Below are 21,080 nucleotides of genomic sequence, written 5' to 3' on the forward strand. Positions count from 1 at the left end.
CGTTTTTTCCAAGATGGGAGGATCCCAAAATGGCTACCCAATTCAAAGAAAGAGGGTATAGAGCGTCATTTTCAGTTTTCCAAGATGGGAGAGTCTCAAAATGGTTACCCAATTTAAAGAAAGAGGGTGTAGAGCGTTCATTTTAAGTTTTCCAAGATGGGAGAGTTTCACAATGGCTACTCATTTCAAAGAGAAATTGTGTACAGCGTTCATTTCAGTTCTGTTTCCCAAGTTTTGAGGGGGGAAGGAGTCGCAAAATGATGACCCATTTCAAAAGAGAGATTGTGTAGAGCTTTCATTTCAATTTTTTCCAAAGTTAGGGAGCCTCAAAATGGTGACCCATTTCAAAGAGAGAGAAATTGTGTAGAGCGTTCATTTCAATTGTTTCCAAAGTTAGGGAGTCTAAAAATGGTGACCCATTTCAAAGAGAGAGAGAGATCGTGTAGAGCGTTCATTTCAATTGTTTCCAAAGTTAGGGAGTCTAAAAATGGTGACCCATTTCAAAGAGAGAGAGAGATCGTGTAGAGCGTTCATTTCCAGTTTTCCAAGGTTAGGGAGTCTCAAAATGGCTACCCAATTCAAAGAAAGAGAGAGGGTATATAGAGTGTTCATTTCCATTCTCCAAGGTTAGAAGGTCCCTAAATACCTTCTAAATTCAAAGAGAGAGAGAAATCGTGTAGAGCGTTCATTTCCCAATTCTCCAAGATCAGAGGGTCCGTTTTCCCAAAATGGCTTTCCGAATTCAGAAACAGCGGGGTGCAGACTTCCAAAGTCCCCCAAAATGGCGTCCCCATTCAAACAGAGTGAAAGGCGTGGTGAGCGGTCATTTCCCGTTCTTCCAAGATGGGGTCGTCCGCTTTTCTCAAAATGGCGTCCCCATTCAAACAGAGTGAGAGGTGGGATGAGCGGTCATGTCCATTCTCCAAGATGGGGAAAGAAGAAACACCTAGGATGGAATAACACGAAGGAAAGAGAGAAAAAAACGCCATCTTGTCATTTTCTGATAGGGTACCGGTGTTCGAATACATTTGTGACAGACTGTACATAAAAGTGAGCTGTGGAAGTACTGCTGGCAACTATAACATTGTGGAGTATACCCATAATACTTTCATACTATGTGCTTGATGTGATAAATGTTTCTAGATGCTTCACTCTTAGGAAGGTGAGGTAAGAAAAGCGGCATTGGTTTAATTCTCCTTTCTATTTCGCATGATTGTGATATGATTAATAGTAAAGCCTTGGTTTGTTGGTTCTTGGACCATATATTTGGCGTTCATGGTCACTGACAGGCATTTGATTACGATTTTAATCAGTTTTTCTTCAGTATGGGTTGTATGTATGGGTTTCAATATGTGTTCTTCGATGAATTTGTGAACAAAGCAGTGAGAGTCAGCATGAGGTTATTCAGTTTGCAGTCTGTCTCCTTTAAGAGTGCCCATTATCGTTTTTCCATTTTGATTACTTAAATTTGCAAGAAATTCGTCATCTCTGACAATATAATCCACTACTATGGGTGGAACTTTATTCTTTTGAGTTTTATTTTCAATGAATTTCTTTTTGGTAGTTTTTGGAATGGTGGCATGCATAGTTAGTTGACTAGAAGTGGGGTATCACCTAAATTTGCTGAGTTCATTGAGATTGGAGAAGTTGAAATTTGTTATTAGTTTTAACATTTGATTCGTCATTTTTGCTCTCTGAATCTGAAGATTTTCTTAGTTGGCATTCCCGTTGTTTACGGAATTCACCTCCAGTTTGATGAGCTTCGCAGTATTGTTTGAATTCTTTTATTAGTTTCTGTAAGAGTTCATTAGAACTTTCGAGTTCCTTGATAGTTGCAGTAGCTTGAGCATTTTCATATTCTCTTAATTGGTTAATTGTTTCTGAAAGTACCTGATGTAGTTCTTTGATTGTTTCGGGTCCAACATTTGTTTTGATTTATGGCATTTTCAGTGTCGAGTACAACTTGCCTGATGGAGTTAGCATTGTTCGATAAAGTTTTTTGGGACTGAGGATCTAAAAAAGTTTGCGTATAATCATGATCAGAAGTCTCATGTGAATGTGCAGAATCCTCCATATTCGCTGCATGCGAAGGGCAAGATCTAAGTGTAAAACATCAACTGTAGTGGCAAGAAAAATGGCAAATTGAAATGTAAGTTTAAAAATAAAATGCTAAATTATGATAGAGTTATTTTATGGAATTTGCGAAGTTTTTGAGAAAGTGTGGAAAGACCGAAATGATATGTAAATTATTTCGAGAAAAGAAATATTCATACTACAATTATTCTGAAACATAATACATTTCTATTTTTAAGTCTGCCTAAATTTTCGTACAAGGCCCGTTTCTAAAGAATAGTCGTAAATATAACGTGTTTATATCATAAAACAAGAATGCAATACAAATTTACGAAAAAAAATCTACGAACCTGGAAATTTCAACCTATGAAAAAAACTCATTCAGTGAGAGAAAGAGCGGAGGGGGTATAAAAAAGGACAAACTTTATACAAGCTAAAATACATTTTAAATTTAACTGTTTTTTATCACGTCGTATTGACCTTCCCTCTTTGGAATTTACCAGTTGCTTCCTGTAAATTATAATATTTTTGATAGTTGGACTTGGCATCTATACTGCATTAGATACAAAATTTCGTTTTTGTTATTAATGTAAATACCTGCATCTGTTGAAGGTAAAAAATACACTGTTGTCTTCTAACCAATCAGAAGTAATTGCTGTGCGGGTTTGTAGTGGAATGAAAGATCCTTTGGTTGCTTCTAAATTGTATGCTTCCTTCCTGCTGATCCCGGAGCTGCGTTTAGCGTTCTGACGGGCGGAAGACACATTTTGTTCCAATTTTGATTTTGTAGTAATTAATTTCCTGAAATAAAATCTGCATAATGGTGCTTTCCGATAGAGGCGTTCAAGATATTAGAAGTGGCCGACGTTCACGAGCGGCAAGTCCCAATGGGCATTGTTCCGATGAAAGTAATACTACGGATGAATCCGAATATTGTAAGAATTTTTATATATATTTATATGCATTTATAATTTTGCATTGTGATAGGATCAGGCATTTGAAAGACATCCATTTTATCTATTGGGTAAGCAATATATAAAGAAATGTAAATAAACCAATGGAAACTCAAGACAAAAATCTACGGAAGCCGCAGTGAACTGATAGTATTTATGGTTCTTTCGTTTAAATGTCGAATATAAATGAAATAATACGCGGATTACTGAGTAATAATCCGCGATTATTTTATTTCCGAAAATTGTACTAGTTTAGGACATTATTTTAATAATTGTTAATATGTACGGAAGCCGTGGAGTAACAAATTCGATTGGGAAATAAGATTATGCGTATGAAAGACAAACATTTTTTTTCATGGTAGTGAGTGATACATATATTTTAAGAAATAATTAATGGGTTGTTCAAGAATCTATGTATCATAGCTTTAAATAGTGTTTGTAAGTTTTATTTTCTTAATAATTGGTGTCCTAAGTTTTGCTCCCGTACAAAGTGATAAGTTTTTCGTAAATTAAAAGAGTTAAAAAAAGTTTCTGAAGTAATAAATTTTTATAATTGTATTTAGCTGATATAAATTCGTGAATATTTATTGTGAAAACCTAAAACCGAATTAAAACATATGTAATTATATACCTTTAGCCAAGCTAAACATTTGACAGATTTTTTTTGTATTTGCCATTTGACATATTTTTTGTTTTCGAGTTAAATGAAGCTGTAGGTATTTTATTTCCATGCACATATCTTGAAGATTAATATAAACATAACATTGTTTAAGAACTTTTTCTTCCTGCCAGTTTTCAAGATGTTTCTTATATGATATATATATGTACTTTTTATCCTCTCATATTTTTAAGAGACCAAGGATATACATTCACTTCTACAGTGAAATTTCTATTAGAATATTCATCCTTTTTACAAATGCCTTCTTTATAATATATATATAAGTGTCAAATACTTGTAATGAAACTGAGTTTTTAACCAATTTAAGGAAGATAAATCTTTGCTTTTGTACTAAAACTTTGTGCTTTCTCCCTAATCACAAAATTTTATTGTAAATGCATTTTCCCTTTCTTTTTTCCAGTGTTATAGTTCATTGTTTTTCTGATGTGCAATATTTTATTTATGTAAAAAAAAGCAGCATTCGTTAAAATTTTACCAGTAAATGCAACAACTTCAAACTTCTTTTATTTACGTCTAATATCTTATGAGCTCATCAGACGTGTTAATATGTACAGACAGCCTTGAAAAGCTGGAGTTTGTGTTTCTGGAGAAGAAATAGACAGGGACCACCTGTTCCAATGTAGAGCTTTTTGTGGTCTTACAGAAGAGTCAAGATACTAGGAGGCAAGAACGGACTTCGGTCTTTTTGTTCTTAGTTCTGTTGTTTGTAACCTCTGTTTATAAGAGCAAAATTTGCATCTGTGGCAAAATTTTGAAACTTTAGAGTTCTTTGTAATATTTTGCCTAGCCATTGGAAATTTAAAAAAGTTCTTCAAAGACAGTATTAAAATATGCTGAAGATAGACTTGAATATCATTGTAATCCTTTTTATGTTAACAGCATAAGTAGAAGAATACTCATTTACATTAGAATGTAAAATTGTAACTAAATATATTTTTAATGAGTTGATAAAAAGTTGTTAATTTGTTTAGTTACATGACAGTTGAGTTTTGTCACTATCAAGGCTAGAGATGTGCAGTCACATAAATTGGCAAAGTTTTAAGATTTTAGAGCAGCAAAATTTTTAGATCTTGGAGAGGTGCTAAATGTGTCCAATCTATCTTCTGTTGCTGACTATCTAATATCAAATAATTTTGTTTTTAAATTGTTTTTGCATTTTTCAGCTTTCAACTTTAAATTTGCTAGTGATTAGGGGATATGTTAAAATACTGAATAGTGGCCCTGTAATTTTTTTCAGCAAAATTACTCACTACATTTAAAGAATGATTAGCACAAGAGATATAAGTCATATTCTGACTCTAGTACTTAATACGAGCCTGCTATCCCAAGTCTTTCCCTGTAGATTTCCTATATTGTCATAGTTTGATCTCAGCAAAGTTTAATATCTATATCTAATTTTTCTAAAGCAGACAATTTTGTTGTTCGAAAGATGTTGCTGTGTGTTCTTCAATTGTTATAAGTCTTAGGAACATTTCTTTCTCCTATTTAAGGTTCTCCTGTGATGTATTTATGTATCTCCCCTAACCGGGGTTATTTGAGGTACCAATAATAGCTGTATAAAATTCGGCTAATCTTTGGAATATGGTAACAGGTAGTTTGGTGACATTTTGGTAAGGCGATAAAGGTTACTAGCTAGGACTTTAGCAATGTACATGGATAAAGTCAAGAGTGTGCGCAATGCCATTTTTTTGCAATTCTGGAATTTTTTATAAGTGAGAATAGGTCGACGTGTACATGGATGATACCGTGTATGTGCAATTCTTAAAAACGCAGTAAGCAGTGGGCGATTCTGCACTTTCTCCCAATTTCGCACCTAATCTTCATCATGATTAAGCACTTTTGTTCCATAAAAGTTCTAGCATAAGCATAATTCGGCTAGCAGATTGTTGGAAAAAAAATGATGAGTAAAAAAAAATATGCCTTTACTTCGGGAAAACAAAATGGCATCCAAAAAAAAAAAAAAAAAAAAAAAAAAAAAACTAGCAGGTTGCTTTTCGCCAAAAAATCGCCAAGTTACCATAATCCGAAGATTAACCTAAAATTCCAGCTGAAACTTGCAAAAAGTATAATATCATAGTAACATAACTTTTTTTTTTTTTTTTTTGCCGAGCTTGTGCAATTCTTTAACTTGTTATTTTGGCTTTGTGTAGTGGCAACAAATCAAAGAATTGCATGAACTCGGTATCCATGTACACATTCACCTATTGTCACTTTAAAAAAATCAGAGAATTGCACAAACTTGGCATAGCACATTCTTTTGACTATCCATGTACACTTAGACCTATTTTCATTAAAAAAAACGTCAGAGAATTGCACAAATTTGGCATTGTGCACTCTCCCTTGCCTTTGTCCATGTACACATCGATCTATTTTCATTTAAGTCAAAGGAGCACCTAATTCTACAGTAGAACCAAACAAAAAATACATAATCTCAATAAACTACATTTTAAATCAAACAATAAAATAACACGAAAAAGAAAATTCATCATATGCACCTAAGCACTACACAAAGCAAATATCCACGTACTTTATTTAGAAATTTCTGAATAAGGTCCTTCAAATTGTGACACACAAAATTCCTTAACAACATCCAAAAACTTTCCAAAATTATCTTAACTAGAATCCGTATATCAGCGTCGCCACATAAATTCACAAAAATAAGAGTAAAAAATATCCTTCATAGGGTTGATATCTTCCGACATTCAACCATACGCATTTCCTTCCTACAAACAGGGCACTTATAATGGCTACTAAGTAAACCTTCATTTACACACCAGTTAATTAATGCACTTTTCCCCTTTTGTTCCAGATCATACAGAAATTCAAATTAATTTTACAACATTCAGCCATTCTACCGTCTAAACCACAAAACAAGCAATGTACTTCCTAACCAACACACACCTTACAAATCTTTTCCCCTTCATTCAAAATTTATGGCAACACACGGTTAATCTTTGGATTATGGTAACTTGGCGATTTTGTGGCGAAAATTTGGCGACCAACCCTGCTACAGCAACCTGCTAGTTTTTGTTTGGACGCCATTTTGTTTTCACAAAGTAAAGGCTTTTTTTTTTTCTTAACATTTTTTTCCAACAATCTGCTAGCCGAATTACGCTTATGCTAGAACTTTTATGGAACAAAAATTCTTAATCATGACAAAGATTAGGTGCGAAATTGGGTGAAAGTGCAGAATCGCAAACTGCTTGCCACGTTTTTAAGAATTGCACATACACGGTATCCATGTACACGTCGACCTATTTTCACTTAAAAAAACATTCCAGAATTGCACAAAAATGGCGTTGCGCACACTCTTGACTTTATCTATGTACAAATCCTAGCTAATAACCTTTATCGCCTTACCAAAATGTCCCCAAACTACCTGTTACCATATTCCAAAGATTAGCCCAACGCGCAATCGATTATGTCATAATAGGGTTTCCATAACATTCAACTACTCAAGTGACTACTAAATGAAACAACAGCTTGGCAAAAATGAAACAACAACTTGGCAATAAATAAAACTTTGTGATAATACAAGTGATAATACTTCAATCGACTCTAACCAATTGCTGACTCAATTTCTTCTGTTAACATGCTGTTCAATGCATTTAATGAATTTTAAGTAATTTAATGAATTTCTCACAAATATCATGTAACAAATGGCTTTCCTTGATTTTTCTAAAATAGTCCCATTATAAAAAAGTTAGTTTTCATTTTTAATGCAAATTTTAACCCTTATCTTTTTAACTCGTTAAATTTTCCTGCTAACAATTGTTTGCTTTATTTTATTTATTTCATACTGAACTGAAGTAAAATGCAAAATTTAAAAGAATAACGTTTGGGATGCATTTGCATATTGGACACACAACTTAAAAAGAGAGACGAATAATTGTAAAATGATGAGTAGAAGGAATTAGAAGTTTTTTACTGTACGATAAAAACAGGAACAGTTATTTGAATGTGGTGTAATGATTTCAAAAGCATTCTTATTCTTAATCCTTTGCACTCCAGAGGTAACTCTTGACTCCACTTAATTTGATGTGGTAACTAGATAGGTTATTCTTGATAACTTCTCAGTTTGATGTGATAATTCAAACAGTAATGATGTTTATTTAGCTTTGTCTGTGCAATATTGCTTCTGTGTCTTTGATGTTAGTTTGAACTCAACAGTCATGGCAGTAGGAATATAATTTTCAAAGTTACGGAAGCTAGTGTGTGCAGAATACAAGAAAGGAATCAGTTGGAGTGAAGATGAGTTCAATGTTTTGTTGATGAGGAACGAAATTACATCTATGCATAGACTACTTAACAAGAGAGAGCAGAAAAACAGTGATGAAATAAGAGGTATAAGGCAAAAAATCAGGGTAATAGATAGCGAATGTGAAAGCGACAATGATTCTGCAGAATAGACAGAAAATTCAGACTGTATAACTTGTACAGAAATACCTCAAAGAATACCATTTGTATACGACAAAAGAGCCGCAGGATGGCAGGTTTCTTTAGATGTAAAAAACGTATTGGGTTTCTGTGAAATAACTTTAAGTTAGCTGTAATAAATTCATTAAATATGCAAAAAATCATCTTGAGTTGCTGGTTCACTGGACTGAAAAAGGCTTTGAGTGCAAAGACAAAGTGCAGCTTAAAAATTGTGAAAAGAATTCTTGGGTTTTGGAGCAAACTGCAAGGTAACCAAAAAACGTTCTTGCCGTTTCTGATATGACATATGAAGAGTGAACCCCAACATAAAAATAGTCGCCAAACTTGGTGATGAAGTGGTTAGGGTAAAAGTGCAGACATTGACCAAGAGTATAAAAGAGCAATGCATTGGTACTTCAAACGTAACTCACACAGTGATTGATTGAAATAGACACATCAAAGGCGTTTGTTCAGAGTTGTTTGCTGTATGATTTTAAATTCGGCCTTTCAGCAGCAGAATCAAGTCTCCAAATTTGCCAGGCCTTTGGGTAGGATGCCGTTAACAAATGAACCGCTAGGCAATGGTTCCATAAACTCAGGTCAGGGGATATGTCTCTTAGTGATGCACCATGAAGCAGTTGGCCACAAGCACTGGACAATTACCCTAAGAGCAGCCATAGAGAGTGACAGTAGTCAAACATGTGGTGAGCTTGCTGCACACATCCAGGTATCTTATGAAACTGTCAGACTCCATTTGCAACACATAGGAAAAGCATACAAGCTGAGCAAATAGGTACCCCACTCACTGTTCGATGTAAACAAGCAACAGCGTGTCGCTGCCTGTTTGTCATTGCTTACTCGGCACTGCAATGCATCCATAGTTGATCGAGTACTCACCAGTGATGAAAAATGGGTCCAGTATGACACACCCAGGCATTCCAGACATTAGTTGTCACCACAGAAGCCTGTGCCTCACACAACGAGACCTTCTCTCCACCCACGCTAAATCATTGGTAGACTAGTTGCCAAGTGGTGCACTAATAAGCTCCTGCCAGTGGGCCAAACCATCACAGCAGGCCTGTACTCGCAGCAGTTGGAACGTGTGCATTAGGCACTGATGCATAAAGAGCCAGCATTAGTCCATCGTAAGGGTGTACTCCTTCCTACACCATGACAATGCGAGGCTAAGGAGACTAAGGACACCATCCAGCGACTGGTCTGGGAGATACTAACCCACTCACCATACTCCCCAGACCTCGTGCCAATAGACTACCACTTTTTCCATTCCCTGGATGACCATCTTTGTGGGTAATCCTTCAACAACCGGCCAAACCTTGAAAAGGCCCTCATGGACTTCTTTGCGTTCAAGACTCCCGAGTTTTACCGTGATGGCATCGCATATCTACCCACTCGATGGCAAAAGGCACTGGATACTGATGGTGATTACTTAGGATTAGCGGTGATTATAATTTGTTTTATGACTTTTTCTTTCTGACTGTCCAAACTGGCAAGAACTTTTTTGATTACCTTATAAGGTATTTCTCCCGCTTTCCTAGTGTGTCTTCGGGGTGTAGTGGTCTGCATGTTGGGCCGGTGTTCCAGTGGTCCGTGGTTCGATTCCTGGCGAAGGTGTTTGTTAATTTTGCATCCTTCCTGCTTCTAACTTTTTTTTTTTTTTTTATCTTCCTTTGTTCTTTTCTTTTCTTTTTTTTTTTTTTGAGGGAATACTTCTTTACTTGTAGAATTGTAGAAGATATCAGAATAGACGCATTAGAATTTAGAGGGTTATCTACATTGTGTATTATGTTTTGTTTTTATTGCAACAATCGGAAAATAATGAAAGTGTAATAGATACTTACGATTTCTGTGTTTGTGTTTTGATTTAAATAATAAAGCAAGTTCTACAATTTAGGAACAATTTCAATAAATGAGACACTTATTTTTGAAACATGAACACCCACTATAAAGGATCTCATTTATTCATTATGTGTTTCTTGGAACTTCAAGATAAATATTGATGTAGATTCAAAATATGTACTATGATAATAGATTTAGGTTTTCTGATGTAGATCTTAAAAGCAGTATTATTTTCTGAAAATCTTTAAGCTTAGTGGTATGAGTAAGGAAATGTTCATGCTTACATTAATAAATAAAGTTATTAAGCTCAAAAGGGAGAAGATAATTATTTAGTATTTCAAAGCCGTGGTTTTTTATGATTACTGTAAATTAGGCTTATCAACAAAACTATAATATTCTGTAGAGTGAAATAATTTGTGGCAGTCTTTGTCTTTATAGTTAGCTAAGGAAAACTTTTTTCTCGTATGCAGAGAGTTACATCAGTTGTTCATGTGTGCATCTCACATATTTCAGATAGCTTTAATAATTGTTTCTCTTTCTTTTATTTAAGGGTTTCATGTCTTAAAAATCTAAAATTAATCTGACAAAGCAAGCATGTCATTCATGAAAGCTCCATTGGAGTAGTGTATACTAGCTTGGTTTTATTTGAGTGATTACATTTTTTTGAAATTGCATGTGAAAGAGCTTCATTTGTATAATTATTTGACTCTTTTCTTTCATAACTTTCTGCTTATTACGGTAATATCTAAGTCGGGTTCTGAACCCCTGTGGGAGGAATTTCATGCTTTCAGGAGGATATGTTCAACCTTTTTATTTATTTTTGAATATAAAAAAACTACTTTTATTCATATTTTGATATTTATTAACATTTTCTATGCTTTTTTATTGCTTAATTTATAAAAATATGTTAGAAAATAATCTAAATCAAAGTAAATGTGTAAATGTATATATATTTTTCGAGTTTTAGAAAAGAGGTGAGTAATTTTCTTACAATGCAGAAAGTGTTGCATGGAGTAAAAGGTTGAGAACCACTGATCTAGATTGTTAAAGAAAAGAAAATATAAACTGTTTTAAATAATAAAATAGAAGGATTACGGAATCTTGAATCTTGTATGATTTCCGTGGTATAATATTTTCACTTTATGGAAATTCTTTAAAATTTTTGACATCTTCTGGCAGGAAGTGATACCGTCATTCATTGTTGATGAATTCACTTGTGCCCATGCGAGTTTAATCATTTCTATGCAGTGTCTTACTTTGGATTGCTTCTAAAATATCAGTAGTGTGTCATGCTTTCTTTTGTCTAGTGATTTATTTGCAGAGAAGATGTAAACATGCCTGACATAATAGGCTTGGAATGTTTTTATGATTTTTTTTTTTCCCCCTCTCCAGGATTTCAGCTATTTTTAATGAGGAAATTACTAATCATTAAATCATCCATTTGAATTTTTCACTATTCAGGGAAAGTATGTGACTACCAGTTAATTCTTCTTTTAGGAAATGAAAATTTTTTATCCTTATTGAGTGTTTTGTTTGAGTATAAATGCTTTCAAAGTTATCATCTTAATAAGGATTTTGCAATCTTCTGTTCTTTTACAAATCAAAACATATTCTTTACAAAAGTTATTAAATCTTTGTATTGCAACCATATATATCATGGGGAAATGATAAGTTGTGGCTGGACATTGGATAAGACATGCAGGAAATGAAATTATTTTCCTTTTTAATCTTTTCTAGATTTCCCTGAAGAGCAAACTCTCTGCACTCAATTTGTGTGTCAAAAGTTGAACTACATGGCAAGCAGTAAATATAAAGCTTTTGCTTTGAAGATAAGGTGAATGTAATTTGAAAAATACAGAATAGATGTGGCCAAACTGATATCTGCCAGAAATACAGTTTGTCCTAATTTACAATTTGTGCTATATGAAAAAAATAGAAGCTCTATAATTTCTGCTCATAGAAAACATTTGGATGAGAGAAAAAGTTGAGAAAGGTACAGCATAGGGATTGTAAAAAAAAAGTTCAAGAAAGGAACTTGAATGCACATCTTGAAGTTTCTTGTACCATTTCTGAAAATTAGTTCACAGATGGCAAATATGTTCTTTTCTAAAATTTCAAATTCCTTGGAATTCACTACAATGGTACAATATTGGAAAACTTAGTTACAAGCACATTTTAGTGTGTTTTACAAAAACTGTCAACTCAAAATCCACGTTGATGCAAATCAAAATCAAAGCTTTATAGTCTGTTAAAGTTACATTCACAGTTACAAATCTAGGAGAACATTCATGGTAGGGATGTTAGAAGAGGTCTACTGAAATGGTTTGCCACTCAAAAAGAGATAATCTGCCGATTTCTGGACAAATGTGTCAAAAACAAACAAATGGGAAAAGAACAAACAAAAAATTTAATAATTGCATATAATAATAATTTCAGTAAAATCTCAATATGAATTTTTTGAAACTGGATTTATTATTCACCTCTTTTGGTAGATGTAGCAGTGTTAATCAGTTTTTTTTCCTTTATTCATCATTAAATCTTCACAGCTTTGTGAGATAATTCATTTTTCTTATCAGTCCTAAAGTTCATTATAGGGAGTTCCAATTCCATAAACCCATATTCTTAAACTTATAGTGAATACAGTACAAAGTCCGAGATCTGGACTGATCTAAAATACGGACCTCCAAAGAACCAACAACCTTTTCTTTGTATGCTTTATTCATGCACACTTGATTTTTTTAATTCCCACAGTAAAACATGCGGAGAGCCCTGATTCTTAATTTCACTTTGGCAGTAAATAAAATACCTCGCCTTTGAAGAAACAATTATTTTAGCATAAATTTGTGTGATAAATAATTTCTCTCCGTAGCCGCATATCTGCTTGCCATACATCTCAAACCGAAATATTCTACATAGAAACGTTGCTGATTTTACACCTACTAATATTTTATATTCCTGACCTCAACTTGACGAATCATTATTTATTATATTTTGCTTTCATCACCCCATGTTTGTCAGCATATGAGAACTTTAGTAATGACACATATGGCGATGTCTAAAAAATTTTTTTATATTAGTAATTGAATAACAAAGAGTATAGTAACTTTTTATGTTGACATTACACTTGGCAATGATCAAAGTTAAATGTGCTAAAAAATGTTGTGGAGGAAAAATTTAACAAGAATTTCTTTCCATATGCTAAAAGTAATTTTTTTTTTATGATACTCATAGGCCAAAAGATTACATTTAGTCGTATTTGAATTAAGAATAACTGATTTGTTATTCATATAAACCCAGAACCGGCACCAGAGTTCGTATGGCTGAATTTAGGGAAGACAAAATTTTTGGAATTTAGAAAAGCACAGAGCAACAAAATTAAGGGATGACAAAATGTTTAGAATTCTGTGAAATCTCTGAGACTAAAAATTTAGGTTATGGGGGGGGGGCAAAACCATAGAACTTAGGGAGGTGCTTGGTAGCAGAATTTAGGATCTGCAGATACTGTATCAGGTGGTAAGATATCTAGCACCGATGTTCGATAAGCCTTAAGTATATGTGAAAATGTATTTTTTCAGGACTCAAATGAGCCTTAAGCATGTGCAAGAAATAAACATAAGTATAATAAATAATTAAATTAACACAATTCCAGCTTCATTGTCTCAGTGTGTGATAGAAGCAAGACAAAATTTAGCGGAACGACTTGTCTTCCGTTGCAAATCTCATGATGCGTAGCCAATAAGTTACAACAGATGCGATTTTAGGCTAGGCTAAAATTATGCTTTACTGATTCCAAGGAATTTCAGTTAGTATAGCAAAGTGCACCATTCCTTAACTTTCTGAATTAATCCAACTCATTTTTTGCAGGCTGTTATTATTACAACATTTTTATGAAAAATAAAGTTTGAACTTTTCTATTGTGTTGAAATAATTTGGAGCTGCAACAGGATTTACAAAGCGAAAGCATGTTTTGATGTCCATTAAACAAAAAGTGTAATTGCTGCAAAAAATGAATAAAGGTATATAGTACAAAGTCCATAATCCGGACTCGTCGGGACTTCGGCGATTCCAGATTAGTGTTTTTTCCGGATTATAGATCATCAATTTAAATCTGGTAAGATGGCATGCAGAAATTATACAATTAAAAATATGAAACCGTAATTTATGAAATAAAGAGCAATTATGATTTAAAGGGTATCAAATTTTACAAAAAAAATCTTAATATTTATTTGTTTACTTTATTAAACATTTCTTTCAATGTGCGCATGCTTAAAGCATACATTACACGCACACGTAATGAATGCGCAGAGTTTGTGGCTTTGAGGTCCGGATTATAGATCATTCTGGATAATGACATCCTGATTACAGACTTTGTACTGTATTCGTCTCAAAATCTTGATCAGTATCTCAAAATCTTGATCATGGGAAAATCAACTGTATATGACATAAGAAAACATAAAAAGAAACCATATCTTACCAAGATATTTCCTGAAGAAATTAAAATAAGAATGCAAATATATGACAGGTTGCTTAACTAAATTAAAAAATTGTCATGGTAAATGGTAATTAAAAATTTCAGGTGAAGGTGCTTCAGCTGATATTGAAGCTGCTGAACTATTTGCAGATGAATAATAGTGAAAAGTCATCTCCAGAACAAATTTATGACCCTGATGAAACTGGTCTTTTCTGCCTTCAGACTGCCAAATACCTTGGCAACCTCTACAGAAGACTCCAACTGGTGTCGAAGATTTCAAAGCAAAACTAACAATTTAACATGCGCAAATGTTGCAGTTACAAGTGTAAACTTTTCATAGTCAGGAAATATACACAACCTTGAGCATTTAAAGGTGTAAAGGCTTTCCTCGTTATATATTGGGCAAATAAAACAGCACGGATGACACAAGCATTAATGAATGATTGGTTTGAAAATCATTTCATATCTGAAGCTCGGCAACCCTCAAATTTGGTTGGTTTACCTAATGATGCAAAAATTGCCCCAAGTGTACACAACAGTTCACCCCACATTTCAATTAAAGTTTTAGTGAAAGATAATGTATCCGTATTATTCTTTTCTCCAAGTATTTCCATCATTCAGCCTATGGATATTGGCATAGATCATTCACTGAAATGCAAATATAAAGAAGCATTTTAAAAATCCATGTTAAATTTCTTGAATAATTTCATTGCAATGGCAATGTCCCAATCATCAATCAATTAACGGACAGCGAAATCTATAGTATGGTTCTATATCCAGAAAATACCACTACCGATAGTGAAGAAAGTGACAGAGAGGTTATTGTGAATGAAAAAATTTCGATTGACAACTTATGCTTGACTTGACACAGCAATTACAGGACTTGAACAATGGAATTTTGTAACTGAACAAGAAATTATGTCTATCTATGGAATTAAAGAGAAAGTATTAGCACAAAAAATGAAGCAACTTAAACAACTTACATTGAAAGAAATGTTTAATGAAGTAAACAACTAAATATTAAGCAATTTTTTTTTTGTAAATTTTGATACCCTTTAGATCATAAATGCTTCATTTTTTTCATAAATCACGATTTCATATTTTTAAATTTATAATTCATACATGCCATCGTACTAGATTTAAACTGATGATCTAATATCCAGAAAAGTCCCAAATTCGGAATTCCCAAAGTCCCAATGAGTCTGGATCTCGGACTTTGTACTGTAATAGATTTTTACTTTGCATATTTTCATTTATTATGTATGTATTTTTGAGGTTAAATAAAGCTTTAGTAATAAAAATCACTTTAACAAGGCAGTTTTAAAATGTATCTATTAAAAGCTGCTACTGCGTAAGCCTTTGGCGATGATTGAAATTTCCTTGTTACACAGTGGTTGATCAAATGTGCTAATTCTGATGACTCAGTATGGTGACCGCTGTAATCAGGGAATACCGAAAATTTTTTTTGAGGAATTTGCCAATCTGCAAATGTATTTATGAACAAAATGTAAGCAACTAGTGCTAAAGGAAAGGTACGAGTGTAAAAAGGGAAATTAAAACATAAAATTTACCTATGAAGTTGAGCTTGTATCACTGAATGCAAATGTGCAACCCAAACTAACATAAAACGCAATCCTGCAGTCACACCACATCTTAAAAAAGGGGCATGCAGAACCTATGCATTGCTTTGCAAGCAGGGATAGTTCTTTATCCAGGGGTAGTTATTCTAAGATAGCCAATGCAGAAAGCATGAGTCAAAGGCATCATCTGCAAGAAGAAATGTGTTGAAATGTTGCAAATATGACCAAAATATTATCTATTTTGGTGTAAGACAATCCACTGTTGTGAGAGAACTGAATGGGCATCGTAGTATCATCAATAGGCTGTTTAATCATTACCAAAGTGATCAAAACTCCTGCAGAAGACATGAGTGTGAATACCAGAGGATTACCACAATGACAAACGATTGCTTCCTTTTACTATGTTCAAGACATCATAGATCACTAACAGCATGACAGCTAGAGTTGCATCTCTCAGCTGCTGCAAGATGACTTATAGCCCACCAAACTGTGTTGCGTCAACTGCATTAACCCTTTTGCGTCTAATGGATTATATATGTCCCATAGCAAAATAGAAAAAAAAAAAAAACCAAGAGGGAAATGCATCTAAAACAAGCGTGCGAGTCTGTGTTGCATTTAAGTACTGGACTTTGAAGGTTTTCCCCCAATTTCGCCTTTCTCTCTTGGTTAGTCTTAATCCAGCGACAAAGCAAACGTGTCCTAATGTATACCTGTGAGTCTGTTTTTTTTTTTTTTTCTTTATGCTTTCTTTACTGTAAATTAGTGGCTAAAAGTGTGAATTACTTTTATGGTGTTGCTAATATATTTTTATTCCCTTTTGCTGAAAATTTCTATGTGGGACACATATGTCCCTCTCGAATGTTCATTGGGGATAAATGCATCCCTCTCGTTTTTGTTGTTTCTGTGCTCAAAAATATGCTTTATATATACAGTAGACTCCCGATTATCTGTGCCTGCCACACAAAGTTTTTTTTTTTTTTTTTTTTTTTTTTTACGCGAGCGTAAAGCAAAGAAAATAAAAATGTTCACAAAACTGAGCGAAACGTTAAATTTGCTAACATCGTGCTTATTTATAGCAAAAATATCCCAGGCCTTCTCGGAACCTTCCCCTCTGATGAGTAAGTGATTTCTTACTCACCTTTGCAGTGCCCGCTCCTTATTTTACGTTTTATTGTACATAAAACGATTTTTCCAAGTTGGAATGACTGTTTTCTCTTTTGCTATAGCCGTTTTTAACTTTTTCGGATTATCCGCGATATTTTTTATCTGCGGCGGCCTCGCCACCCAATTCCACGGATAATCCGCGAGTGTACTGTATATATTTTGGAAAGTGGAAGCTAGACTACAGAGAACTTCCAACAGCTTTATGATCATTTTTAGAATGAGTCTGAAGACAATGCAGATCCATTTCAAAATAGTGGTCGTAAATATGTTCTTTCCACTACAGAGATGACTTCAGAATCCGACATGGAGGAAAGTAACTTTCTTCAGGAGAATCCAGAAAGCTCAAGTAGTGATCAAGAAAATACTGAACCAGAAGTTGACGGCAGTTTCTAAGGGAACCTAAAGGGACATTTATGGCCCATGTGGAATTTTTGAAAATGTAGAATAAAAAAAAATTGGTCTTGTATATTTGTGTTGACATTTTATTATTTAATTTAAAAAAAAAAAAAAATTTTATAAACAAGTTTCTTATAAATTTTATAAACAAGCAGGATGAACAATATCCTGCCAAACTATGTCAGATCGACTGCATTAAGGTGGAATGTATGCCTGATGTCCTGTGATTTGTGTTCCTTTGTCCCCATTGCAAGTCGGAGTGCAGTTGAATTGGGCCGTGAATAGTGTAGTTAAACACCACAGCAGTGGGGCCACATACTTTTTACAGATGAGACTCGATATAACATATAGAATGATTCTCAAAGGGCAATGATATGGTGAAAGCCAGGGAAACAGTATCAGGCTTCAAACATCATTGAGATACAATTAGAGAGGAGGAGGCTTATTTGTATGGAGGTGGGATAGAAATGAACAGCTGCACCGAGCTCTGCATGATTGCTCTGTATACTGTTACAGCTGTCTAATATTGCGACAAAATTCTACTACACCCCCTTGTGTGTACTTTTATTGCTGCAGTGAGTACCGATGTGATATTTATGGGCGAGAACGCCTGCTCACATAGAGCTTGAGTGCTGTGGAGTTACCTGGAGAGTGGAACTGTTTTACATTTGCTGTAGCCTGCTAAATCACTGGACCTACCTGAATCCCATAAATCATGTGTGGGACATGTTGGGATGATGTATAGCAGGTTGCATTTTGCCGCCAGGCTCGCTGCACGAGCTCCAACATAAATTACTACAGTAATGAATGCTACTGCCTCAACAAGTGATCGAATCTATTGTCAGTTTGTATCGTTGTTGTTCAGCCTGCATGTCAACTAGAAGGTATGATATCCAATATTAGTATGTTTCCATTGCACATTCTTCTGACCCATTTGGTCTTTCCCATGTTATTGTCGTATACATGTGTTTTTGTATGTCTTTGCTTTATTGTTTGCTTATATGATCTAGTAATGCGATGCCAACCTCTGGGATTAATTTCACCGCATGCCCATTAAATAGATTTTGTTGGATTCCATGTTTTACCTTTGTTACCTATTTTTTTAGCAGGAGTGTAGTTCATAATTTTGTGGTAATCTTTTTTCTTTTCCACCAGATATTTGGCTTAAATATTACATTTTGTAATATGTAATTGTTTAACTTGCTTAAGAAGCTTTATTATTTATTTCTACTTCTATTTGATAATTTTGAGAGTAATAACTATATATAATAATCATAATAATTTTATAAATAATGTGCAAAGCTGTGTGTCAGAATTAATTGAAATAAAAAGTTATTTTAAATCCATTATAATTACATTAATTTTCTCGTGTATTTACAGCCATGAAAGTTGGGGAAGAGTATCAAGCAGTTATTCCAGACTTAATATCAACAGGTAAGTTAAGATATGTTTTAAAATTTGCTTTCTCAATGCATTTGGAAATACTTAAAAAATGTGTTCATCTTTATGTCGTATGTCAAACTGATTTCGAGTAAGCATGTTGCAGTATAAAGAATGGTATTTGCTGCTGAGGGTGGAGCAATACAGTCAAAAGTCGTTAATCCGGAATCGTCGGGACTTCGACGATTCTGGATTATCGATATTTCTGGATTATAGATCATCAGTTTAAATCTGGTAAGATGGCATGCAGAAATTACAAAATTTAAAATATAAAACTGTAATTTGTGAAATAAAGAACAACTATGATCTAAAGGGTATCAAAATTTACAAAAAGAAAAAGCTTAATAATTATTTGTTTACTTTATTAAACATTTCTTTCAATGTAAGTTGTTTAATTTGCTTCGTTTCATATGATACTACTTTCTCTTCAATTCTATTAAACAGACATAATTTCTTCTTCAGTTACAAAGTTCCGCTGTTCAAGTCCTATAATTGCTGTGTCGAGAATACCGACTAATTTGTCAATCGAAATTTTTTCGTTTTCAATAACCTCTGTGTCACTTTCTTCACTATCGGAAGCGAATTATGATGACGAGGAACTTGATTTAAATCATATCAAAGACGGAGTACATCGAGATGAAATACTACATTTAGTAAGGAATTATAAGCCAAATAAAATAAAAACATCTGAAGATAAGGATAGTGCTGACAGATCAACTTCCAATTCATTGTGCGCTGTGGCGTCCCCCCCGCCGCAGGGCTGCGTTAAATTGATAAACAGATTTCGGATTTCGAAACATACTTTCGCTTTGTAGATCCTTTACATATTAGTAAATATATATCAGAAATTCTATTTGACATAATCGAAAGTTCAAGCTTACTTTTATAAATTGCTCTAACAGTCTGCAAAAAATAATAAGCCGGATCCAATTCGAAGATTAAGGAACAACGCAATCTGCATCATTAACTGAATTAGATAATTATAGCTTAGCTTATACCGTCCGTTACACATTAAACGCGCATGCGTAAACGTATATATATAACGTATATATAAACGTATATATGCGAATATGCGCACACACATATTCGCAGCCGTAAAGGTCTTACGCGCACATGTAAACGCCTATGCGCATGCCTCAACGCGATGCATGCGCAGAAAGTTTGTAGCTTTGAGGTCCAGATTATAGATCATTCCGGATTATGGGTGTCTGAATTAACGACTTTTGACTCTATTATTTGGCAGTTAGATAATTATGTAATCTGTTGAATTCTAATTTCATTAATAATTTAATTAATGATATAATATTTGGACTGAATTTTAGAATTTTCTTATATAATAACAGTACAGATTCTGAAATCAGGACTTCCAGCATTCAGAATGATCTAAAATACGAACATTCTCACCACCAGCACCTTTTTTTTTTTTTTTTTTTCTTTTTCTGTAGCAACGTTTCATGCATTTGATATTTTTTCATAATGAAACACCAAGAGAGTCCTGATTCATTTTGGCACTAAATAAATCACTTCCATATTGAAGAAACAAAATCATTTGTTAACATAAACATTTTACATCGAAACATCGCTGATATTAATTTAATGAATCGCTTATATCGCTGATGCCAGCTGGTGAATCATTTTTATTATTATTTTTTGCTTTCATCATGGCATGACTATCCATGCTTTGTGGCTTGAGAAATGACTTTTGCAGCAATGTCTAAAACAACTTTTTTTAAAAAAAAATTTTAGTAACTGAATACCAAACGGTGTGGTTATCTTACATTGACGATGATTACAAACTTCAGCCAAATACGCAGGCTTGGCGATGATTACAAACTTCAGCCAATTGGGCTGCAAAGTTTTGAGTGTATTGATGAGGAGAAATTTAGCAGAAATTTCATTCTGTATGTAAAAAGTATATTTTGTAAATGATGCTCATAGGCCAAAAGATTGCATTTAGTGCTGTTTCAATTAATAATGTTATATGTGTGCGGGTTAGTAATAGAATGAATGAACACAAAACTAATGATTTAAAATTTATTTTCTCAAAAGAA

At 33.8% G+C, this 21,080-nt stretch overlaps 1 protein-coding gene across 1 annotated transcript in view; it reads left to right on the forward strand.

Annotated features, from left to right (window-relative positions):
- The first annotated feature begins 2,662 nt into the window (after positions 1-2,662).
- LOC118204205 (REST corepressor 1-like) overlaps positions 2,663-21,080 on the forward strand; it is an 85,080-nt gene continuing 66,662 nt past the window's right edge. Inside the window, exons 1-2 of the mRNA XM_085820935.1 lie at positions 2,663-3,008; positions 18,970-19,023. Coding sequence (XP_085677061.1) covers positions 2,894-3,008; positions 18,970-19,023 — 169 coding nt within the window. The 5' untranslated portion in view covers positions 2,663-2,893. The remainder of the gene's footprint in view (positions 3,009-18,969; positions 19,024-21,080) is intronic.

The sequence above is a fragment of the Stegodyphus dumicola genome, chromosome 1 (genome assembly GCF_044657685.1).
Source record: "Stegodyphus dumicola isolate Sdum_Otavi_A_Nest chromosome 1, ASM4465768v1".
Lineage (NCBI taxonomy): Eukaryota > Metazoa > Arthropoda > Arachnida > Araneae > Eresidae > Stegodyphus > Stegodyphus dumicola.